Source organism: Maylandia zebra, linkage group LG14 (genome assembly GCF_041146795.1).
Source record: "Maylandia zebra isolate NMK-2024a linkage group LG14, Mzebra_GT3a, whole genome shotgun sequence".
NCBI classification, from domain to species: Eukaryota; Metazoa; Chordata; class Actinopteri; order Cichliformes; family Cichlidae; genus Maylandia; species Maylandia zebra.
Genome location: NC_135180.1, coordinates 15,194,752 through 15,216,137, shown reverse-complemented (window position 1 = coordinate 15,216,137; position 21,386 = coordinate 15,194,752). Strand labels below are relative to the sequence as shown.

General features: G+C 42.2%; 1 protein-coding gene across 2 annotated transcripts in view; it reads left to right on the top strand.

Annotated features, from left to right (window-relative positions):
• Positions 1-2,045: 2,045 nt before the first annotated feature.
• kcnab1a (potassium voltage-gated channel subfamily A regulatory beta subunit 1a) overlaps positions 2,046-21,386 on the top strand; it is a 136,500-nt gene continuing 117,159 nt past the window's right edge. Inside the window, exon 1 of one of the 2 annotated variants that reach the window (XM_076892278.1) lies at positions 2,046-2,611. In XM_076892278.1, coding sequence (XP_076748393.1) covers positions 2,334-2,611 — 278 coding nt within the window. In that variant the 5' untranslated portion in view covers positions 2,046-2,333. Of the gene's footprint in view, positions 2,612-8,721; positions 9,535-21,386 lie in introns of those variants that run through there. The other variant, XM_004561356.4, reaches the window with a different exon arrangement.

The following is a 21,386-nucleotide window of genomic DNA, read 5'->3' as shown; positions in this document are numbered from 1 at the left end:
GTTTGAACCCAAAAAAGGATGTAGGTTCAACTCGTGTCTCCTCTCTCGTGTAGTAATGTGAGTAAGTAAGTAATTCTTCATCCAGTAAGACGAAGAACAAAATTATCTTTGAGCTAACTATCCCAAGGAAGAAGTTAGTATACGAAATGACTGACATACTCAGATCTTTGCTGTTAGTGCAGTGATCTGGCTGAAGAACCATCACCTAACCTGTGGAAGCAGGATGCCACTGATGTTGGTACGTGAGGACTAACTGGAACAAGCCAGAAAGACTTGGCTGACAAGTCAGAGAAAAGTAGCTTTTGGCTCTTACTGTGGAAAGAAGTAAGTAAGAAGTAAGTATTGGATGTAAAACCTAAACTGAGATCTAGTTGCAGGAGACAACAGGGAGACTTTTCTGCTCTGCCAACAGAAGAAGGAAAGAGTGAAATTTTGAATATTGAATGCGTCCGGCTGAAGACCCTACAGGTGACCTAGCAGGCGCAACAAGCAGAAATTCCCCAGCCGATTAACAACTTTGGTTAAATGGAAAAAGAAAAAAAAAACTGATGCAGTGTTTCATAGAACCAGATGTAAAAACTGAAGAAACATGTCTGTAATTTTATATATATTTCTGATATTTTAAGTTGTTTTTTAATATATCAGACATTTTAAAAAGATACTGCGTAAACAACGAAGTACAAAGTCCCAGCAAGTTTCCAATCCAAATTAGCTGCTGACCACAGGCGGAGGTTCACCTTGTAGCCAGCACTGACCCCAACCTTTGCCCTGGGCCCCTCACATGTCCAGTGAGCTATCAGGCTCCCATTACTTGGTTGAATAATTTAGGGCTGACACTCCATCACTGATCTATTCACTTGACCTCTGAGGACACCAATCTTTGGGTGTCCACTGTGCATTTAAACTGGTGCATGCGTTTGCTTTTTAAGGTCTGTTGGCTGGTTAATAAACCACTAATGGATCAATATAAAAGAGAAGCATTTTTGTCTACCTCTGTCAGAAGTCAAGACACTTGAGAAAGTTAGCAAAAGTTCTGAGACTGCATTATGTGCCAAGCTTTCCCGCAAAGCTCACTCTTGTCCTTCAAGTGACAGCACTTTACTAAGCCTGCTTTTAAATGAACTCCACAATAAGCCCAAATCCTCTTTCTGCTTTCCTGCTTTTGCTTTTACCTTACTGCTTGTATTTGACTAGCGTTATGTTGAGTCAGGTGGAGAATAGCCCCGTAGGTCCTGTGCTCTCCTGACATTAATTTGCATCTCATCAGCATGCTATCCCTCTCCTCTCCGCAGACAATGCTTGAAAGAGTGCACCGATCGGGTCCTTCCATTCACCTTCACTTACCCCCCTTCTTTGCACCATTGTGCTTTGCTGTTTTATTCACCGGTTTCTGGCACATTCTGGCAGGAAATATAATTTACATCTGACTATGGTTTAAAAAAAACGTTATTGAAATGTTGGGTTCAATTTTGAGCATCAAACTTTGCTTAGAAAAAATGAAATCACATGTCCTTACATGCAAATCTGCAAGCATGCACACACAGAATTTACACATGCAATACAAGTTGAAATAACATAGTGATCTACACAGCAGTTCCATGCCCTGACTCTCTTTTTTGGTCACCTAATCTACTGTGAATATTTACAAACTGGGTTTCCCTGTTTATATTTTAATATCTAAATTGCTGCATTGGTGTCAGTGCTATAGATGAAAAAGAAGCAAAGGGGTGTGCGCTTCAAACAATCACGTGCAGTGTGTATTTCCAATTTACAACTTCTCTCTATAATTGTGCGTTATGAGCTCGGGCTTGTGTGTTTGCAATGTGTGTGTTATCGTGTCTTTTTATATTTCTTTCACCTGTTTTAGAACTCAGATTTGTTGTGTACTCCTGTGTGTGTGAGACTGTGCGAGTGTGTATGTATTGTTGACACCCAGTCATGTTTGGCTCCCTCCTTTTAGGCCAGCGCAGGCTGTGACGAGACAAGGAAACTGGGATCCTGTTTCAAGCTGGATGAGGCTATAAGAGACCAGGGAGCACTCTGCACAGACAGACACACTGACAGGCACAAAGGAGAGAAAAAGAACCAAGTTCAAAGAGAAAGAAGATCTAAGGACAGTTTCAGATAGTTTGGTAGAAGGTATCTAAAAAGTACTGAGAGCATTGCTGGGTGATTACAGGACAGTGAGATATACATCACTCATTGAGGCTGGAGTAACCGTCATCTCCAAACGAAGGTGCAGGATCGAGAAACATTTGGAAACCTTAAGTGTGCTCTTTTCACCTTGATCCCGGAGCTTTGCTCTTGAGGGGAGGGGGCCACGCTCTGGGGCCATGCTAGCTGCACGAAGCAGCGGAGGGGGCATCGGAGGGCCCGGCGGGCACCAGCCTCCCCACGTGCACCGAAAACACTCAGTGGCCTCTCTCAGTGGGCTAAAAGCCCAGCGCAGCAACTCCCAGGATGCCAAGCGCAATTCCTCCTCCGGGAAACAGGTGGCACAGCATAGAAACAAGGCAGCAGTAATCAGAGAGATGGAGACCAACTGGTACCTGAAAATGTTTGGCCTGGGCAAAGACGAGACAGTTGCACAAAAGACTGGCATGCTGTACAGGTCAGTTAAACCCTGTCTAAGTGTGTGTGGGCATGCTTGTCAGTGAGTGATTGTAGATACTTGAGAGTGCAAACAGACTGATGGCCTAACGTGTTACACAGAGCAGCTTGTTGATGAGCACAAATCATTTGTGAGGTGAATCGTACACTCACCTCACAAGTACTTTGGAACACACACACAAAGACCCAAAAACGTCTTTTTTATGATTATCTACACATCGTTAACACCTGTAAGTTTGTTTGTGCAACTGTCAGGAAATTCATAAAGTGCGTGCATGCACACTGTTAGATTGTTCAAGTATTTCTGTGCTGGATCCTCAGAGCTATCTGATGACAAGCGGTTCCCCCTCCGTCCAACCGTTTCATTTGTGTGTCACAGCAGTCACGCCGGTCATTACGACCTCGGCTTAAAGTTGTGTCACCGGATCTGTCCTTAATGCTAATAGCAAGCATCTGTCTCGCTGGTGGTGTTGACATCTTCCACCACCATGGTGACAAAACATGGAGGCTGGAGGGAGTGTTTTCATTCTTTTATGTGTGATTGACAGACAGGAAGCACCAATAGCGTTGATTCCTAATCCCAATTTTTTGACGTAGACTAGCAGCGAGTGTCTTTCTTTTCTTCTTCTTTTTCCCCTCACACATGGATATTTTTAGTATCGGGTTCCCCCAGCCCCCTTGCAATGTCTCCCCCTCTCATTGCTCCACTGCTCTCTCTTGTTGCTAAATGCCTAATCCATCTGTGTCCCATTCCAATCATTCAAGCCTAAAGCTCCACATTTATCAGTCTGCAGTCCTGCCTCTTCCTTTCCCTCCTTCTTCTTCCCTCTCTATATTCTCTGGCCTCTCTGCTGCTTTTGGTTTTGTTCCCTTTAATTTAGAAAAAACAAAGCAGAGCAGGGGAAAGAGACCAGAATGTTAAAGCAGCAAGGGACACGCTGTGATTAAATAAGGTTGAGGTCTCACAAATATTGATGGATTCATTTATGTTGCAGAGCAGCCATTCAGAAAGGATTGCTATAATCCAAACTTATTTGTTCAGTCTTCATAAAAATTAACTGGCAGAGGGTCAAAGAATCAAACTGTACACCCACACACAAACGTGCACACACTGTGTGTGTGGCTCAGTTGTAAACTTACAAAGGAGATTATTTTCCCCAGTGTTGCACATTGTGTTTTGCCTACACTGGCTTATTGGAAGTATTTAGGAATAATGGTAAAAAAGAACAAAAAGGCAGCTTGGAATAGTTTGCAAAAAAAATATACTGTACTGCATTACCAATATTGATGGTGTTACGCTGTCATCATAGCACCCCGGTGCAAATTTGCAGGAATAATGCACTCACAAAATATTTCTTTGCCTTTTTTGTGTTGCTTTCAAATTGTTTCAGAAAATTGCACAAAGGCACATTATAACAAAGAATTAAGTAAAAGTAAGCCCGACTTGTCTAACGAAAAATGCACATTAAGCATCGGAGTGCTGTTTTCAAATGTGGCTTCAAATGGTATTAAACAGTCTTTCCGATGACATGCTTGGGGCTACACACTTCACGTGCTCTTTATTTACGCGCTCATAAAAGTGTGATGAGAGCCTCTCGCGGTTTGATTGACAGCACTACTGCTGCGTGTGGAACGTGAGGACAGTGTGAGTGTGTGAGTGAGTGCATTTAATGGGCATGTTTCCAAAGTGGTGAGCTCAATGTGCCACCAATAAAACCAACACTGTGTGAATCACTGTAAGATTAGCACGACCTTCACACGTGTGCACTTACCCTCTCTAACATAGACAAAAAAAGCTTTGTAATTGTTTCCGTTTAGAGAGTCGGTACTGATCATTTTGTCCGATCACTTGGACTCAACTGTTATGTTGTGGATGCAGTCTTCTACTTGAAAGAACAGATAACAGTTTCCTCTGACCTAGAAATGCATGAACCCCTCTACAAGTCTCCGTCTTGCCAGTCAGCCAACTCGTGCCTGACACACACACACACACACACACACACACACACACACACACACACACACACACACACATCTGCCAGCGCTGCGCTTTGAACCGCTGATGTGATGCCAAACATCATGCGATGACTGGCTATCTGCTCTGCCTTAATTTAAATCAGAACAATTGATGCAGATTTTAGCTCTCTGGTGATTCTTCTTGAAACTCGGGACAGACCATAACAAGAAATAATCTGCTTTGTAACCACTTCTTTATAAATTGCCTTTTCTACCCCCGTGCTAATGTATTCCTTTCTGTGCCACAAATTCATTAAATGCTCATTTATTTATTATTTAACAAAACAGGGTATTTATACGATGTTTTCACTAATTGCTTTTGTTCAGGTATTGAAAATTTAATTAACATTTTCTGCTTAGCCAAATTAATTATGCGGTTGAATTTGCATTTTCTTTTGCAGCCAGATAGTGAGAAATAACCTCGTAAACTTGCTTTCATCATTGTTTGTTTACCCTTTATTGCAAAGATATTATGGATTACTTTAGTTTTTAAATAAAACATGGAGAGTATTTGTCAGGGACAAGTTTTGGAAAATATAGCCTAGGTGTTACAATGCAAACACTCTGTTCATGTCCAAATTGAGGCAACAGTATACTTAAACTCACCCGACGTTTTATTAGGTACACCTGGCTTCTAACAGGTTTGACCCCCTTTTGTCTCCAGAGCAGCATTAATTCTTGATTGAACAAGGTGCTGAAATCATTCCTCAGAGATTCTGGTCCATGTTGATGTGACAGCATCACACACTTGCTGCAAATTTGTCCCAAAGGTACTCTGCTGGCTTAAGATCTGGTGCCCGTGGAGGCCATTTGACTACACTGAACTCATGTCATGTTCAAGAAACCAGTTTTAAATGAGTTTTGTGTCATGGAGCGTTATTCTGCTGCAAGCTACAGAGGGATGGTCAGTAAGTTTACTCAGGTAGGCTTTGACATACGATGATTAGTTTGTACAAGGGGCCAAAGTGTGCCAAGAAAATACCCCACACATCAGCAGCCTGAACTGCTGATACAAGGCAGGATGGATCTGTGCTTTCATGTTGTTTATGTGAATGTTGCAGCAGAAATTAAGAGTCCATTTTTGGTTAGCCTGCGTGAATTGTTTCCTGTCCTTAGACCACCCGGTGTGGTCTGCTGTTGTAGCCCATCTGCTTCAAAATTTGCAGAGATGCTCTTCTGCATACCTTGGTTGAAATAAGCGCTTATTTGACTTTCTGTTGTCTTCCTGTCAGCTTAAAGCAGTCTGACCTCTGTAGATACTGTATTTCTTTGTGGTCTGCACAGAGTGACCTAGATTGATGAGTCAAATAATTTATTAGCACCCAATCTGTTAACAAAGTCTTTCCTTCTTTGACTTAAAACTACATAAACACGTCCCTGTCGATAAATGCTTTTCATGGAAATGGACCATATAAAAAGCAGCACATAACTCCTGTGGGCTGGAGATGATCAGCAGAATTATTCACAAGCTACGATTAGTTTGTACTGTAGCTGTGTTTCCATTTACGCTGGGCTGAATCAATATCTCATTAAACCCTGTTGCTTTTTCAGAGCGTACAGTAAGCCAGGGAGCAACAGTTCTAGGAATAAAACTCGACTGACCCGAATAATTACAGCCAACAGTATCGTCGCCCTCGTCTGACCGTGTATTGAGATTATATTTCCTGATACCTTCGGCACCAGGTGCGACAAAGGTGCGGCAACACGATACTATTGTTGCACAACAAAAACACATGTTCCTGTAGAGCTTGATGGATGAAACACGGGGATGGTGTCAAGATCGGCAGTTTGATTCACACAGCTGGGATTCTTTTGCACACATGTGTGCTAAAGTATCCATCCCATAATATGGAAACACTGTAATACTGAGATAAGTATTAAAAATATTAATCAGTCACATAATATGTTCTCTTCTTGTTAGATCACACCTCTTCAATGATTAAAAGAGCACTTGAAAACACAACGGCCGTCTTTGCCATGTATCGGTGTGTTGTTCATTTTGTCTGCCTCACTCTTCTCAGCATTAATCTAGATATTCATTGATAATAACAATGGGATTTAGTGGGGGAATTTAGGCCAGCACACTGGTGTTAAACAGGAGCAGGACAGTCCCTGAGGGCTGCAGACTGATCGCTGACATAATTATTGCTGCCATTGAGTCAGATGGCAAAGACGGGGCTTTTTTCTTCTTCTCCTGCACGTAAACAACACAGAAATGTTGTTTTATTACACTGCAGATAATACGAGGTTACAGCATCCACACACATGGCCGGTGTGTCTTTTTAAACGTCGTCCGCAAGCTGCTAAACTTGTTCCTAACATACCGTGGGCGCTCGGTAATATGCAATCTTTATATGGGGATTCGCTCACTGGAGGGAGGATATGTGGGGGTGGTGGGGACAAAATGAAAGAGACGACTAATTAATCTCAGGGAACAATGAGCTGGTTTTAAAATGAGAGTCGAAACGTATGAACTAAAGAGTTAAAAGAGAATAAATGAGGGGGGAGGAACTCGAACTGTGTCACAACAAGGACTCAGACAAAAAAGTTGTTTATGCCTAATTTTGCTGCTCATACATGCCCCCAAACTGTCCTCTCCCAGCTTCTCCGTCCTCTTTTGCTTTTCTTCCATCATTCACCCTCTGTTTTTTTTTCTTTTCTTCATCAGTGACTCACCTGCCTAAATGTTGAGCTCCTCAAAGGAGAATGTGACTGTCGTGAACACCAGAGGCCAAAATAAAAACGTTAAAATATAAAACAGAACAGAAAAAAAATCCAAGTGAGACAGAGAGAAAAAGAGTGAAATTAATTGGAGCTTTTGATACGACAGAGAGCATCTGTTGTTCGAATGTATGTGCGTCGAAGGTGTGTGCGATGCATAGTATGGACGTGAATATTCCAGGTCCATAAATACACTGTAAACACACTCAGGCGTTGCATAAGCTCAGATGACTTCCAGCTGCCAGGCATGATCAGGTTTTCCACCCACCCTGCTGGACAACAAGCACAGCTGCCTCTTTACCAACCTCCATGTGTCACTTTTGCATTAATAGCCATAATTTCACGTCCTGCAGGTATAGAAGAGTCAGCCTTGAGGTTTTTACCCCCAAAACCCAAAAACAAACAAACAAAAAACCCCAAAACGAAATATCCCACGTTCAAACAAATTCTTTTATCACGTAGCTTCTACAGTTCCTGCATACAGCTTTTGGCTGTTGCCACTGGATGTCTGCAGGATACAATGAGGAGCAGTCAGGCAGTATTTGCTCTATACTGACACACACACAGATGATGGAAGACTGAAATTCCATCATCTGTGTATGTGTCTACTTGTGGAAAGAGTGACAGTGTGTATCTTAACTCAAATTTCCTGATATGGAAGAGTGGCATTCCTCATGATTCCCACAATTCACTGGAGGACCAGACATGATGTCATTGAACGCTCCCATGAGAAGGCTAGAGAGGGGAGATTATATACTGTGTGTGTGTGTGTTTGTGCAGTCAAGAAGAAGGAAAGACGAGAAAACAGAGGCTTTTCCACTTTATTTTTTTGGTTTACCTAATTATGAAAACGCCGCCCTTACACTGTGCACGACTGAATAACACGCCATCGGCCGTGTGCAAGCGTCTGCTCGAGTATGCGTGTCTGCGTGTTTATATTACGTGTTTGTTATGGGCAGAACTGCAGAGTACACATTGTTTAGAATAAGAAGGAGCAGAAAGAGAGGGCAGAGGCAAAAAAGATGAAAAAGAATGAATTTAAAGGTTGTTGAAAGTGAAAAAAAGTGACTGCTTTAAAAGTGCAACGAGTGTGAGAGACGGGCTGACAAAAAGCAAATGGCAGGAGACGTGAATGCTGGAAGAGAGACGAGAGAGAAAATCAGGAGTAAGTGAAAGGGCTTGTGACGGAGGGAATACTGGGAGACAAAAGAGGGATGATGAGGAAAGGCAGGGTGGGAGAGAGGATAAGGGGGTGGGGGGTGGAGAGGAAAAAGGGGTAAAAGGAAGGAGAGAGTGAGAGAGAAACAGAGTGAGAGAGTGAGAGGGAGGGAGGGAGAAAAAAATGTCCCAGATTCCCATGCTATTTAATAGGGAGCAAAACCAAACTGAGCTTATAATGTAGACTGGCTGAGCAGGGGGCAAAGTGACAGCATCAGTGTGTGGGTGTGTGTGTGTTACGTGTGTGTGTGTGAGAGGAGAGGGACTGTGTGTTTGGCCCTCTGTTAATCTGTCTTCATGTGTGTATATGTGCAGACAACATATATGGCCTGGTGCATGGAGAAGTACATGTAAGGAAGTAACCTGTTTTCCCAGTGTGGACGAGCAGCCTGCTGACAGACTGGACTCCAGATTTCAGTTTGAAAAAAAGGCTCCTTTCAGGGCTGGATGTTCTTTTGTTTTTGTTTTTAATAAGAGGAGGACTTGTGCAGCTTTATTTTGGAGGAATACTTCACACTAAGATTTAATCAGATGCTCTCACGCACACGCTCCTCTGCTCCGTGTAGCTGTGCGTGGGTGAGGGGCCTACCTGGATTAATCTGAGCGCACATGATTGTGGGACATGCGAACAGCAGAAAGGAGCGATTGAAGGGGAGGATAAAGTGAAGAAGAAAGCTGGAAGATGTACTTGTACAAGGCAACGTGCCCGGAGATCCCCAACCCGAAACAGAAGGGGTCCAGGATTCAGGGTGGAGGCCAGGATGGGGTCAAGGCTCACGGCCTAGGACAGGGGAGGCTTGTCGGAAAGACTTCTATGGGGACGGGAACGCGACCCTACCCTCCTCTGATGCTGTGGACAGCAAACAAACCCAACGGTGTGGTGGAGCTCAAGCAGCTGGAGGAGTTCCTCAACTTCCACTCGCTGTCGCTGCACGACACGGTGAAGAGTCAGACAGGCATGGCCTACAGGTAACCTTACCTGTGTGTCTCTGTGAGAGGAAGTCATGTTCGGTCATGTTGACAGACTTATCATTTCTCTTTAAAGAGTTAGTAATGGCTGAGGGGGTTGAAGAGAGTTTTTTATAATTAGTGTTTTGTTTGATTCTACATCTGTGACATCTGAAGAGAAGCGTGGATAAAAATCAAACAGTTTTTCAAGCTTTCCCCCCACATGCTCTGTGTTTACATGATTCTAAGGTCATGCTTGCTTTGCAATGCCCATTGCATAATGGGAACTATTGATCTCTTTTAAAACTCCCAAGCTAATTGATCATTAGCTCTGAGTGCTTTATAAATAATTTTAATCCGTGTTGGCGAGTGGTTTGAGCGAGTGTGATCGGGACATTGTGGATCGCTGCTCAGCCCCCAGGCAAAAAAAGTAACACGTAGCTTCTTTGCCTGAATCGCTTGGTCGTCTCCGGAGAGGACGAGAGGGGGATGAGCTTGAGTAAAGCCTTCTCTGTTGTTTACCTCAGCTTGCTAGAGCTCATTAATCTTAATTTGTACCTGAACTTGTTTAAATGTTTAAAAATGTTTCTTTTTTAATTAGAAACTTAAAAAAACATCCAGTGTGAACTGAGAGTCCACACTGACAAAACAGAATAAAAAAACAACTTGGGAATCAGAGGAAATAAAATATTCTTATTCAACAAAGTAAATCAATAAGACTGCATAGTGTGGTTTTAAAAAATTAGTGTCCATGTGTGTTTTATATTTGGAGACACTGCTGGCTTAGCATTTCCATGAACTATATTTCTGTCATTCGTTCCCTGGGGCTTCCTCATCAGTGGTTCTTTGCAAAATCCTGCCAACATATTTCACTGTATTACAGTCAGTGTAATAATAACACGGACTAAACTTATTCCGTTGTTGTGTTGGTTTAGAAGATCTGGCAGCTCAGACCGTTTCCATCACCCCTCTGTGCCCACCAATGGAGAAAGGGGGTGTAGAGAGGAGTGTGATGGGAGTCTGTATCTCTGTTGGATCAACCTGGCTAAAGGAGCTCATATGGCCATTCGCTATTAGCATTTGCCTGGGGACATATTGGCATATGTGCGTTCGAGGGACTGTGTGTGTGTGTTTAAAAGTTTGTGGCTATTGCCATGGTAACCTAATAGAACAGCTGGCTGCCTACGACCTTTTCCAGGTCAGCGTGCTTGTCGGTGGTCAAGTTGAGCAGTCCGTTCACTCAGACACACACAAATAAGAAAGAAATTTGAAATTTTGTTAAGTAGAAAGCATTTCCCCGCATTAGCATGCAAAACAATGAAACCTTTGAACTTAGTTTTAACCATAAAAGAGATAAAACCAGTTTAGCTCATCGGGTGAGCAGGTGATCAAAGGAGGTGGTCCTGGGTTTGAGTCTGACCTGAGGCCCTTTGCTACGTCTGCTCTCTGTCCACTATCTACAACTGTGTTTTCTAACAAAGGCAATTTTTTTGTGGGGGGTCTTTTTGTGTGGAGAAAAAATAAAACAAACCAAACCAGTCATGACTTCAACCTCCCAAAAACAGGTTACATACAAGATATTAATAAAATGCTTTTATTAGCACATGAACACCCCAAAGGAAGAGATGCAATTCAGTCAAGTGCCCTCTGTGACCTTTAAATGTGTTTTCCCTTTAAAGTCCTGCCAGCTCTGTGGGGGTGAGCCGAGGAGAGTTGTGACTTGACAAAACATAAAGAGCCTTTTCTAACCTTTTTGGCTCGTGATCCCTTAAAACAATGAATCTGTTCTTATGATGCTTTAATATTTTATAAGAGGAAAAATCCTGACCACAAGTTTAAACACTTAAAAGCAATTTCAAGGCCAGCTTTTTTGGTGCTGTGTCTAAATATTATATTTTAAGAAGTAAAAGTAAAGTATAGTGGCTTTTATGTATGGACGATCCAAACCTGGCGCAACCGAACTGTACACTTACCACTTTATTATGCACATCAGTTTAATCACATGGCAGCATATGCAACTTAAAGCATTTAGGCATGCAGACGTAGTCAAAATGACCTGCTGAAGTTCAAGTTGAGCTTCAGAATGGGAAGAAAGATGATTTTGAGGTTGGTGTGGTTGTTGGCAGGCTGATCTACAGGGATTTTCTTGAATAATCATCTTTAGGGTTAACAGATCTGAAAGATCTGTGTCATAGCAAGAGGGCGTCCTTGTGCCTGTGAGGGCTCTCATTCGGTACAGCAGCTTCCTCTTTTTTTGTCTTCCCCGCCCCTACTTTGGAAAGCTATGACATCACAACAATGTGACAGTCAACTGCAATGTTGATCGTGGATCAGCATTATTGTGATGATGCTAATGAGTGATTCTATGGATGGATGGACTGGATCCATATCATGAGAACAGATGATATGGATCCACGTGAACAAGTGCCTGGTTAATGTCTTAGGTCAGAGGAGCTAACGTTACAACCAAGGTATGCAGAAGAGCATCCCTCAATTGTGAAGCAGATGGGCTCCAGCAGCAGAAGACCACACCTTCTTCCACCCCTGAAAGCAACGAACAGGAAACTGAGGCTACAGTTTCACACAAGCTTGTGTTGTGGGCTCAAAACTGATTTCTTTCACTGTACCAAAATATCCTCCACAGGCAAATCTCAATTCATTAGAGCACCTTTGGGATGTGGTGGAACAACAAATTCACATCATGGATGTATAGCCAAGAAATCTGCAGCGACTGTGTGATGCTGTCATGCCGGCATGGACCAAAATCTCAGAGGACTATTTCCAGCACTTTATTGAATCAGTGCAACGAAGAATTAATTCAGTTCTGCAAGCAAAAAGGTTCAACCTGATATTTGCAAAGTGTATGGTGGGTTTAAAACAGGAACACACATGCACACAGACACACAGGCATTCTTTCAAATGATCCAAAGTGCACAGATGGAAAGAGGAAGAAGAGGCAAATTCCATGTAGATATGAGCTCAACAGAGTGCCCTCACATGCCCTTTAGTTTATTATTCATGAGTGTGCGTGCCTGTTTGTGGGGCGTGGGTGAGTCCTTTCAGTTGTGCAAGAGCATCAGTGAGTGTTTGTTAGACAGCAAATTACCTCAGTGTGTGTGCATGTTCATTATGTCGTTAATATGGCCCTGACTATGTAGGTTATGGTGACAACATAATGTTCATTTCAGAACATATGCATTTAACATTTTCTCTGGGCTAATGTTAACACTAGTCGGGGAGATACTGATGCACTGTGACACTGTAAGTAGCATTTTAGAGAGACGGTGATCGCTCGGTACCAGAATGTAGCCTTGGAAATGGATTTTGACATCAACTCAGTGCGCGTTAGTCATGAACGCTCCACTACAATGAATAAATATCAAGCTGAAAGCTAAGTTGTGTGTTCAATCAGCCTCCAGAGCGACGAACAAAAAGCGTGAATCAAGTACATCCCCTTTTAACCTAGATTCCAAGTTATTACGCACTCAAATGCACACGATGTTTGATTACTCACGCTGAATTAAAACAGACATCAATTCAATCAGCCAAGTGGGGAAAAAGATTAATCTAAAGGCCATGATATTATTGGATACAGCAGGGGAATGCTGGGTAAGGGCACAACAGTGAAGGGGAATTCAAACCTCCAGGGGGCAGAAGGTCACATTATGAAGCATATGCCATGTGCTCTTGGGTGTACTAATGTGTGTTTGTGAGTACGCGTGTGTGTGTACTTGTATTGCTCATGTTTTCACAGTCACATCATGGGGACCTAAAAAGGGGATGGAGACAAAAAGACCCTGTAATGATTGTATAGAGACTTGTTTCCAGGTTAAGTCAAGGCTAAGTTTCTAGAAAATGATTGTAAGACGATGAAAATTCCCTTGAAGTGATACAAACTGAACTGCCAGTGTGTGTGTGTTTGTGTGTGTTTTCAGACAGTCTGGATGTTTGTCAGTCCATCTGATTAAATGAGCTCTGCCTGCTGATCGACTGTGGTGTGAAGGTGACAGAGTTACATTGTCCCTGCAGTTGCTTCTCTCCTCCCCTGTCACTCACTTCTTTCTCTGTCCCTGCAGCCTTTGCTGATTTTGTTCTGTGCATAATTCATAGTCTGTGTGCATCAGCCATTTCTACTCTGCCTTTGCTGTTTTCAGAATGTGAATTAAATTCTCCACATTGTAAAACACTGGAAATGACTTTCCTAGATTTATCGTGTTAGGAATGTATTTCGAGGTCTGTACCATGAAGTAAGATTTCAGCTTATCCGGATAACTTATTGGGTTAACTCTGGGTTTTCTGTACTGCAAAGGTAGTTCACATCAACAGGTATGAAGTCAGCGGATACTCACCAGTCAGCAAAATCAATGTTAATTCTGAGAGTCTGATAGTCTTATGACTAAAATTTCATTTTGTTTTAGTCATAATTTAGGCATTAAATTCTTTCATAAGATTATAGTAGACTCAGTCTGAAGTTGATTACAATATAAAGTGTAAAAAGTGTGTTGTGTTTTTATTGGTCAGAGTTGCTCCACACACTTAAAAAAGCATCTTATTTTTCTTGATATCAAATGAGAAATGTGTCCATTAGGTCTACTCTGCTCTTCCTCCCAAGCGTTGACATTTTCTTGCATTTTCAGGAGAAACTGGGAGTATGAAAGACGTTTTTATATGAACTCTTTACTTGCTCTCAGACCAATAAAGACCACTGAGGTTGTAGCTGAAACAATAAGACCAAGACTGCCTTTTAAACTTTTATCTAATGAAATACTCGATATAATCCACCAGATAAACTTTATGGATAGAAATAAATCTTCCTCCAATCCTGCTGACCGAAGTGCTCAAAGCTCGCCCGCATTCATACAGGACTTTTAATACTGAACTCCTGCACAGTGCTTTCCCTCTCTCACACACTCACACAGCAGCTTTCAGTCTGTGTTATGTGTTCAACATCCCCATAATTTTCCAATTTTATGGTTTTGTCTCCGCTGCACTTTTTTATGTTTCATGATTGGCCAGCACCACTTTTTTCCCCCGTGAACCTGTGAACTCCTCATCCTGATTGCCAGTGTTAGAGTAATTGGTATGTAATGGAAAGACACCACGGGCATGTAAACTTGTGCTATAATAGAAGTGTCTTAAGGTGGTATGAGCTTGCAGAAGATACATAAAAGTAAAAGTTTGCAGTTCATTACAATTATAGTTGCTTCTAATGGCAGTAATGATCCCTCCCTTGACCTGGAGACATTTTTCATGTATTAAAATGTATAAAAATAACAGATTATTAGCTGGAATTACACTATAGAGCACCACCAGTCCTGCTACTCTTTGATAACAGATCCCCCAGGTTCTGCTACTGGTATGTCAAATCAAAAAGGAACTCCAGTACTATGTAATGTACTAGTCTTACTGCTTTTAACTAGAAATCACATTTTAACCATACAGCACATTATATACTTCACATCTATGGTCCATTTAGAATAACCAGTTAACCCAACAAGACTGTATTTGGGTTGGTGGAGGAAGCCCATGCAGGCACAGAGATAACATGCAAACTTCAGAGAGACCACAGGAAGGCTGCAGCCAACCTTGAGGTTTGAATCAGGGGAGAACACCACTAACCACTGCTCGACCGTGCCGGCCATAAAGGCCAGTGAAGGCCACGTCAAAGTGGACGTGAGCCCTGTACCTACTCTGCTTGACTGTCCAGGCCTTGAACCTCATGTGTTTTCTCTCTATTAGTAGTAAATCAATATTCAATATTACATAAAATTAACTATTAAAAAAGTGTCTTTGAATGGCAGAGATACAGAAATGTCTGGATGTAGCACAGAGCGTGTGCGCTTGAAGCCATTTATGATTTTTAATTTGTTTGATCTGCTGCTCACCTCAAACAAGTACAAGCAGAAATGTTGGACTTTTAACGATATACTTTAAATTTCTGTTTGTTTGTTTTTTTACAAGTACAGTTAAAAATTAAAAAACAAAACAAAATAAGGACTGTCTGGGCAAAGAGTCACCAGAACTTTTTCTGTAATTTTACACATTTAAGAGTCGTGCTGACAGATTTCTTTCTTATTCATAGCAGCTTTTACTTTGTAGAAAAACAGTTAAATATAGGACTTCTTTACACTGACAGGAAGGGGAGATTCACTGGTCTGGACCACTTAAGTGGGCTGTATGTGGCCTGCCATGTATGGCCTGTCAGGGGTGTCAGTGAGTTTGACACCCCTGGTGTCAACCTCACTTTTTGTCTCAGGGACCACGGATTTGTTTTTTTGTTTTTGTTAATGGGTGTTTCCCTTGTTGCCGGGTTTCAAAAATGGCAGTTTTGATTTCGCCTTCATGACTCTTGATTGACGTCATGTAACGGAGCGGAAAGGCTGATTTTATTTCCAAGATGTTTTGTGTTTTTAAAAGGAAGGAAACCTTCCTCCAAACGGACAGAGCAGTGAAGCCGCCAAGGGAAAGTACACGATTAAAAAACTGTATAATTAAAATATAATTTGTTATATTTAAATAGTTAAAATGTAAAATGAACAACCTTGGCCAAGGGGTAACACAATAAAAATCAATAAAACACAACATTAAAAGTCCAGTGGCCTGCGCCACGACCTAAAAGTCCCAGGGAGTTAAGAAATCCAGCGAAGTAAAAGGGAAACCCAGCGGAGTCCTCTCCTTCCTTTCTGCATTCGCGTCTTGATGCACTGAAGGAAGGGAGGGAGCGGCAGTCACTATTCCTTTCGACAGTTTTACTTTATAAAAAGGGATAAGTCAGAGACTTACCCCGGGTGGGCAGAGCTCTGAACTCCGCCCGCCGCTTCTTTAAAACTGGAAATCGGCACCAGCTGTCTCACTGCTTCTGCTCTCCCGCAGTGCACAAGCTGGCTCTTGTCGTTATTGCCGTCCGACTGCCCGCTGCGCGTCCCCAGTCGCTGGTCATGTCTCCTAACGCCCAGCTCCACCAGCCCCTTCGGCTTGCAGGCGCTGCCGCCTGGCACCACTTACTCCTGGCTGTCTCTCTAGCCTCTCGGTCGAACCCCTTCCTTTGGTCTGTCAGGCCCTCTTATTGGCCTCTCTGGGATCTCTCGCAGGTGTGATCAGTTTATTATCAGGTAGGGGCGGAGTCTTTCCAGGACAAGTCACCAAATAAATACCATTAAAACATGCAGTAAAACTCATAAAAATAAACCAGTGTACAATATTAAAATATTAAAAAGGTAAAACGCAGCAAAACATGCATAGTAGAAAAACTTAGATAACTTGTCCCTTTCCACCCTGTGACAGTCACTTACAAACTAATTGGTGAGATGCGGACTGCTGGCATCATGTTTTTGAAATGACTTGGCTCGCTTGGGAACCTGGCTGAGCAGGTACTAAAGAAGTACCCGGTACCAGGTACGACCACCTAATGGAAAACCCTAAAAACCGAGTTGAGTTGAGCCGAGTAGGTACTTGTGGAAAAGGGTTATACATGTAATAGGACTAATTTACAACTGTAATCCCTGCTCTAACAAACTGTCTGTGTAGCTGGATACAGAAAGCGATTTCAGCACCAATGAGTTTTAACTAACTAAGTTTCTTAAGTTTCTTACCAAAGAATGTCGGGAATCTATCAGGATGCATCTGGAGAGAAAAATCTCCATAGATTTCCTTCATTTACACTTGGGCTTGGAATTTCTGAACCAAAGCATGAAATAAGGTTTTATAATCGTGGCATGTCTTCCTCGGAGGCTCCTGTTGTTTTTGGTCACACACCAATCTATTTTCTCTATGGACGTGCTGGATGGACGTCAGTATTCCTGATCATGCTTCAGCTGTTATCCTGTAATCTGGTTGCGTATGTTTGGGAAAAGAGAGACTGAACCCTGAGATAACTTAAATTACACTTCAATATTGCACACAGATGGTGCTGATTGCATCTTACGTACATCTACCAACTAATGTAAGTCTAATAGCAACAACCAACCAACCCAGTGACATCACTTTCTGTGCTCTCACAAGGTGGTGCTACACATTCTCCAAAAACCTCCATCCGTCCATCCATCCATTTTCTTCCGCTTATCCTTTTCAGGGTCGCGGGGGGCGCTGGAGCCTATCTCAGCTGTCATAGGGTGAGAGGCGGGGTACACCCTGGACAGTGTAACAAACCTTTTGGGTTATAGCACCACTAGGGGGGGAGTCTCCTAGGGGGGTGTGTGAGTATAGCGTGGCAGCCATTACATGCTGCTCGTGTTCTGTTCTCAGGATAGACCTCACCGTTGTAACGGCCTGGCACCGGCGACTACCGATCCCCGCCCATGTATGTACGGACAGTGTAGAGCCGTGGAGACCTGGCTTGTATGGTCTTATGTTGCTGACAAGGAATAAAGGTCTGTTGTTTAATTTAACTGACTGGCTCCGTGTTATCCGGCTAACCTCCACACCACATGCCCGCTGGACCGGCTAGCCGCTCTTTCCTCGCCAGACTGCTGTTACAACAGGTCGCCAGTCTGTTGCAGGGCCAACACACAGGGACAGACAACCAAAAACCTCTAAAGACTTATTCCTTAAATCCAGCTTTACACCAGTTGACAGTTTTGCAGAGTAGTGCTGCATGGTGTAAACCAGCCCCAATACACGTAATGTTTCGTGTCCACTTTAAATCGGGAATAAGAGATTTGAACCCTAAGCTGCAAACCCAACTCAGAAACTGTTTCTGTACTCCACATCACTTCAAAGCACGAGAAAGATAAATAAATGTTAAATAATAAAATATAACAGCTGTGTTTGACTACCCAAAGAGCAGCAGTGACAATTTATTGACTAAAACCAGTCACAAGCCTCTGCTCTGTGGACCGGAGCCCTTCTGTTCCCCCACAGTGTTTATGCTCAAACTTTTGCCTATGTAAGGAGAAACTGTTCAGGCACTGCACTCCATTTATTACTCACAGACACAAAGAGAAGGAAAAGCAAAGTATTGGGTGAGCGGAAATGAACGATGTTAAAAAAATACAAATGATTTAAAAATGATCTTTAAGCAAGCACATTGATAATATTATATTATTTATAGCCTCTGCGGTGCGTCACGGAGTTTAGAGCCTAATCTGTTCTTCCTCACTTTGTGTTCTGTATGTATTTGTTTCTCTGTGTGCAACAGTGTGCGTGCGCGTTTGTCAGAGATGGGAAGCTGTAGTTTGTAACCAAGACGCACAGTTGCGCTCCTAACCAGTGAGTTAAGGAGCGAGTAAATGCACACACTCACAGAAACAGATACGCCACAGTCAGACACACAAACACTCAGATAAATGCGTCAATTGCTCATCCTTTATTCATCTTGGAAAACAAGTGAATATTTAACAGAAGAGCTGGTGTCCTCTTTAAATAGTTAATTGGTCAGCCGGTCACAGAAGTGGCGTGCGTGCGTGCAGTCATTTATCTAACTTTATAAATACCATACAAGTCTACAGTTTGTGCATCACAGTCTACATTTCTGCACAAATAAATAAAAAGAAATGAAAAAGAATCTAAGGTGCCTGCATTAGTTCTTGCTTTAGAGTCTTTTCTATTATGAATGTAGAGGGTGTGTTAAATTGTGAAGAGCTTTACACACTTGGTATTAGACCAGCCAAGATCCTGTGACACCTTTGGCTTAGAACCAGTCATGTAATAAATTACTTTGGACTGAGAGAAAGAGAGCGCCTCATTTTGTACTGTAATTACAAGATAGGGCGGTCTGTTTAATCAGGGATTTTATTGTACATCGTGTTCAGTTAGGTTACACGCTAAAGCTGCAGTATAGTTTTATTCAAGCACTTTATTCAAGTACAAATTTGAGGTAGTCTTAGTATGAGTGTCATACCACTTCATTCTGCCAGTTTAATATGACAACAGGAAGGATGCAGTACTTTATTTATTTTTTACAATTGTCTCACAGCTTTAGTAATCTTAGCATTATTGCCTATTAAATATAACTATTATAGCATACAAAGCTATATTATAGGCTTTGACATGTATAGGTGAACTGGATCCTCAAGACGTCTCACTCCAGGAAAGAAATTAAACAAGGTAACGCTCCTGCTGACTGGAAAAACTGATAACTGTTAGTCTTTGTTAAAGCCAACGCTCGTAAAGGACTGGATCACTTGACTGAAACCAAGTGCTCATCTACAGCTATATACACTCATTAAGTATACCTTACTAGTATTAGGTTGGGCACTCTTTGCCTTTAGAAATGCCTTAATTCTTCACGGCATAGATTCAACAAGGTGCTGAACTCATTCCTCAGAAATGTTGGTCCCTGCTGATATGACGGTATCACACAGATCTCCACATCTACCACATCCCAAAGGTGCTCTGTTGGATTGAGATCTGGTGACTGTGGAGGCCATATGAGTACAGTGAACTCACTGTCATGTTCGAAAAACCAGTTAGAGATGATTTGAACTCTGTGCCATGGTGTGTTATCTTACTGGAAGCAGCCATAAGAAGAAGGTAGACTGTGGTTACAAGGGATAGACGTCCTCAGCAACAATACTCGGGTGGTCAATGCTCAGTTGTTACTAAGGGACTCGAATTGTGCCAAGAAAACTGAAGCCTGAACTGTTGATGCAAGGCAAGATGGAGCCGTGCTTTCGTGTTGTTTATGCTCAAATTCTGACCCTACCATCTGAATTTTGTAGCAGAAATTGAGATTCATCAGGCCAGGTAACATTTTTCCAATCTATTGTTCAGTTTCGGTGAGCCTGTGTGAACTGTAGCCTCAATTTCCTGTTCTTATTTCCTGACTGGAGGGACACCTGGTGTGCCCTTCTGCTGCTGCAGCTCACCTGCTTCAAGCTTTGACATGTTGTACACTCAAAGATGCTCTTCTGCATTCCCTGGTTGTAATGAGTGGTTATTTCCAATTACTGTTGCCTTTCTATCAGCTTGAAGCAGTCTCTAAATTTTTCTCTGACCTCTGATGTCAACAAGGCAAACTCTGAAACACTTTGTAGCTGTGTGTTTCAAAACGTGCTATACGAATAAAGTTATTATTACTAAAAATAAACCCTTCTTATGTAAAGCCATATTTGCTCCAGTCTTGATTTACGTGTACTCAGACAAATGGCCCCTGCCCACTCACACAGGTGTTTCAGCTCTGGCTGATTGCATATCTGCTTTGATTGAGCCTGAGAGTAATGAATGTTGATGCTGTCCTTAAAAAAATGATAAAGTTAGTAGGTTTTTCTGCTCTGACAGGTGCAGAATAATTAGAAGGAAATGGAGAGTGCCATCAATCAAGCACGCTCGCACAGTTAGTTGCAATCACACAGTATGAGTGAAATCACCTGTGCAGATGTTCAGACAAGTTACATTTTGCTCATGAAGAGCGATTTGGCAGATGGTTAAATAGGTTTTTATTGTGAAGGCCCTTTTACTTAAACGCAGATTAAAGTGTTAGATGTAGCAGATACAAACTAAAAGAAGAGGAATAAAGATTATTGCTCAGGAAGAATTGCTTGAAGCTTTTTTGCAGTCTTCTTGTTCTCACTTAGACACACTTTTGTTATTTTTAAAGTGACTTATTAATTCCCCGTGGCTTATCCTGTTCTATCAGATGCTTAAACAAAGGCATAACCCTTAACTTACTCCCAGCACAGAATCAGTTCTACTGTTACTCTGTTACACTGATTCATGATTAATCAATACGGGTCCAATAGTGGGGGCAACACTTTCACACACATCTCCGCTTCATTAGTCTGTTGAGTGAGCTAAAGTGTGTTCTTTACATGACTCTCATTAATAATTGACTCCACAGCTTGAAAAATCAGCTGGACTCTGAATACGTGCAGCTATGAGTTTTTTCTGGCTCCTCTTTACCTCGTGCTGTGTCTCAGCCACACACACACACACAC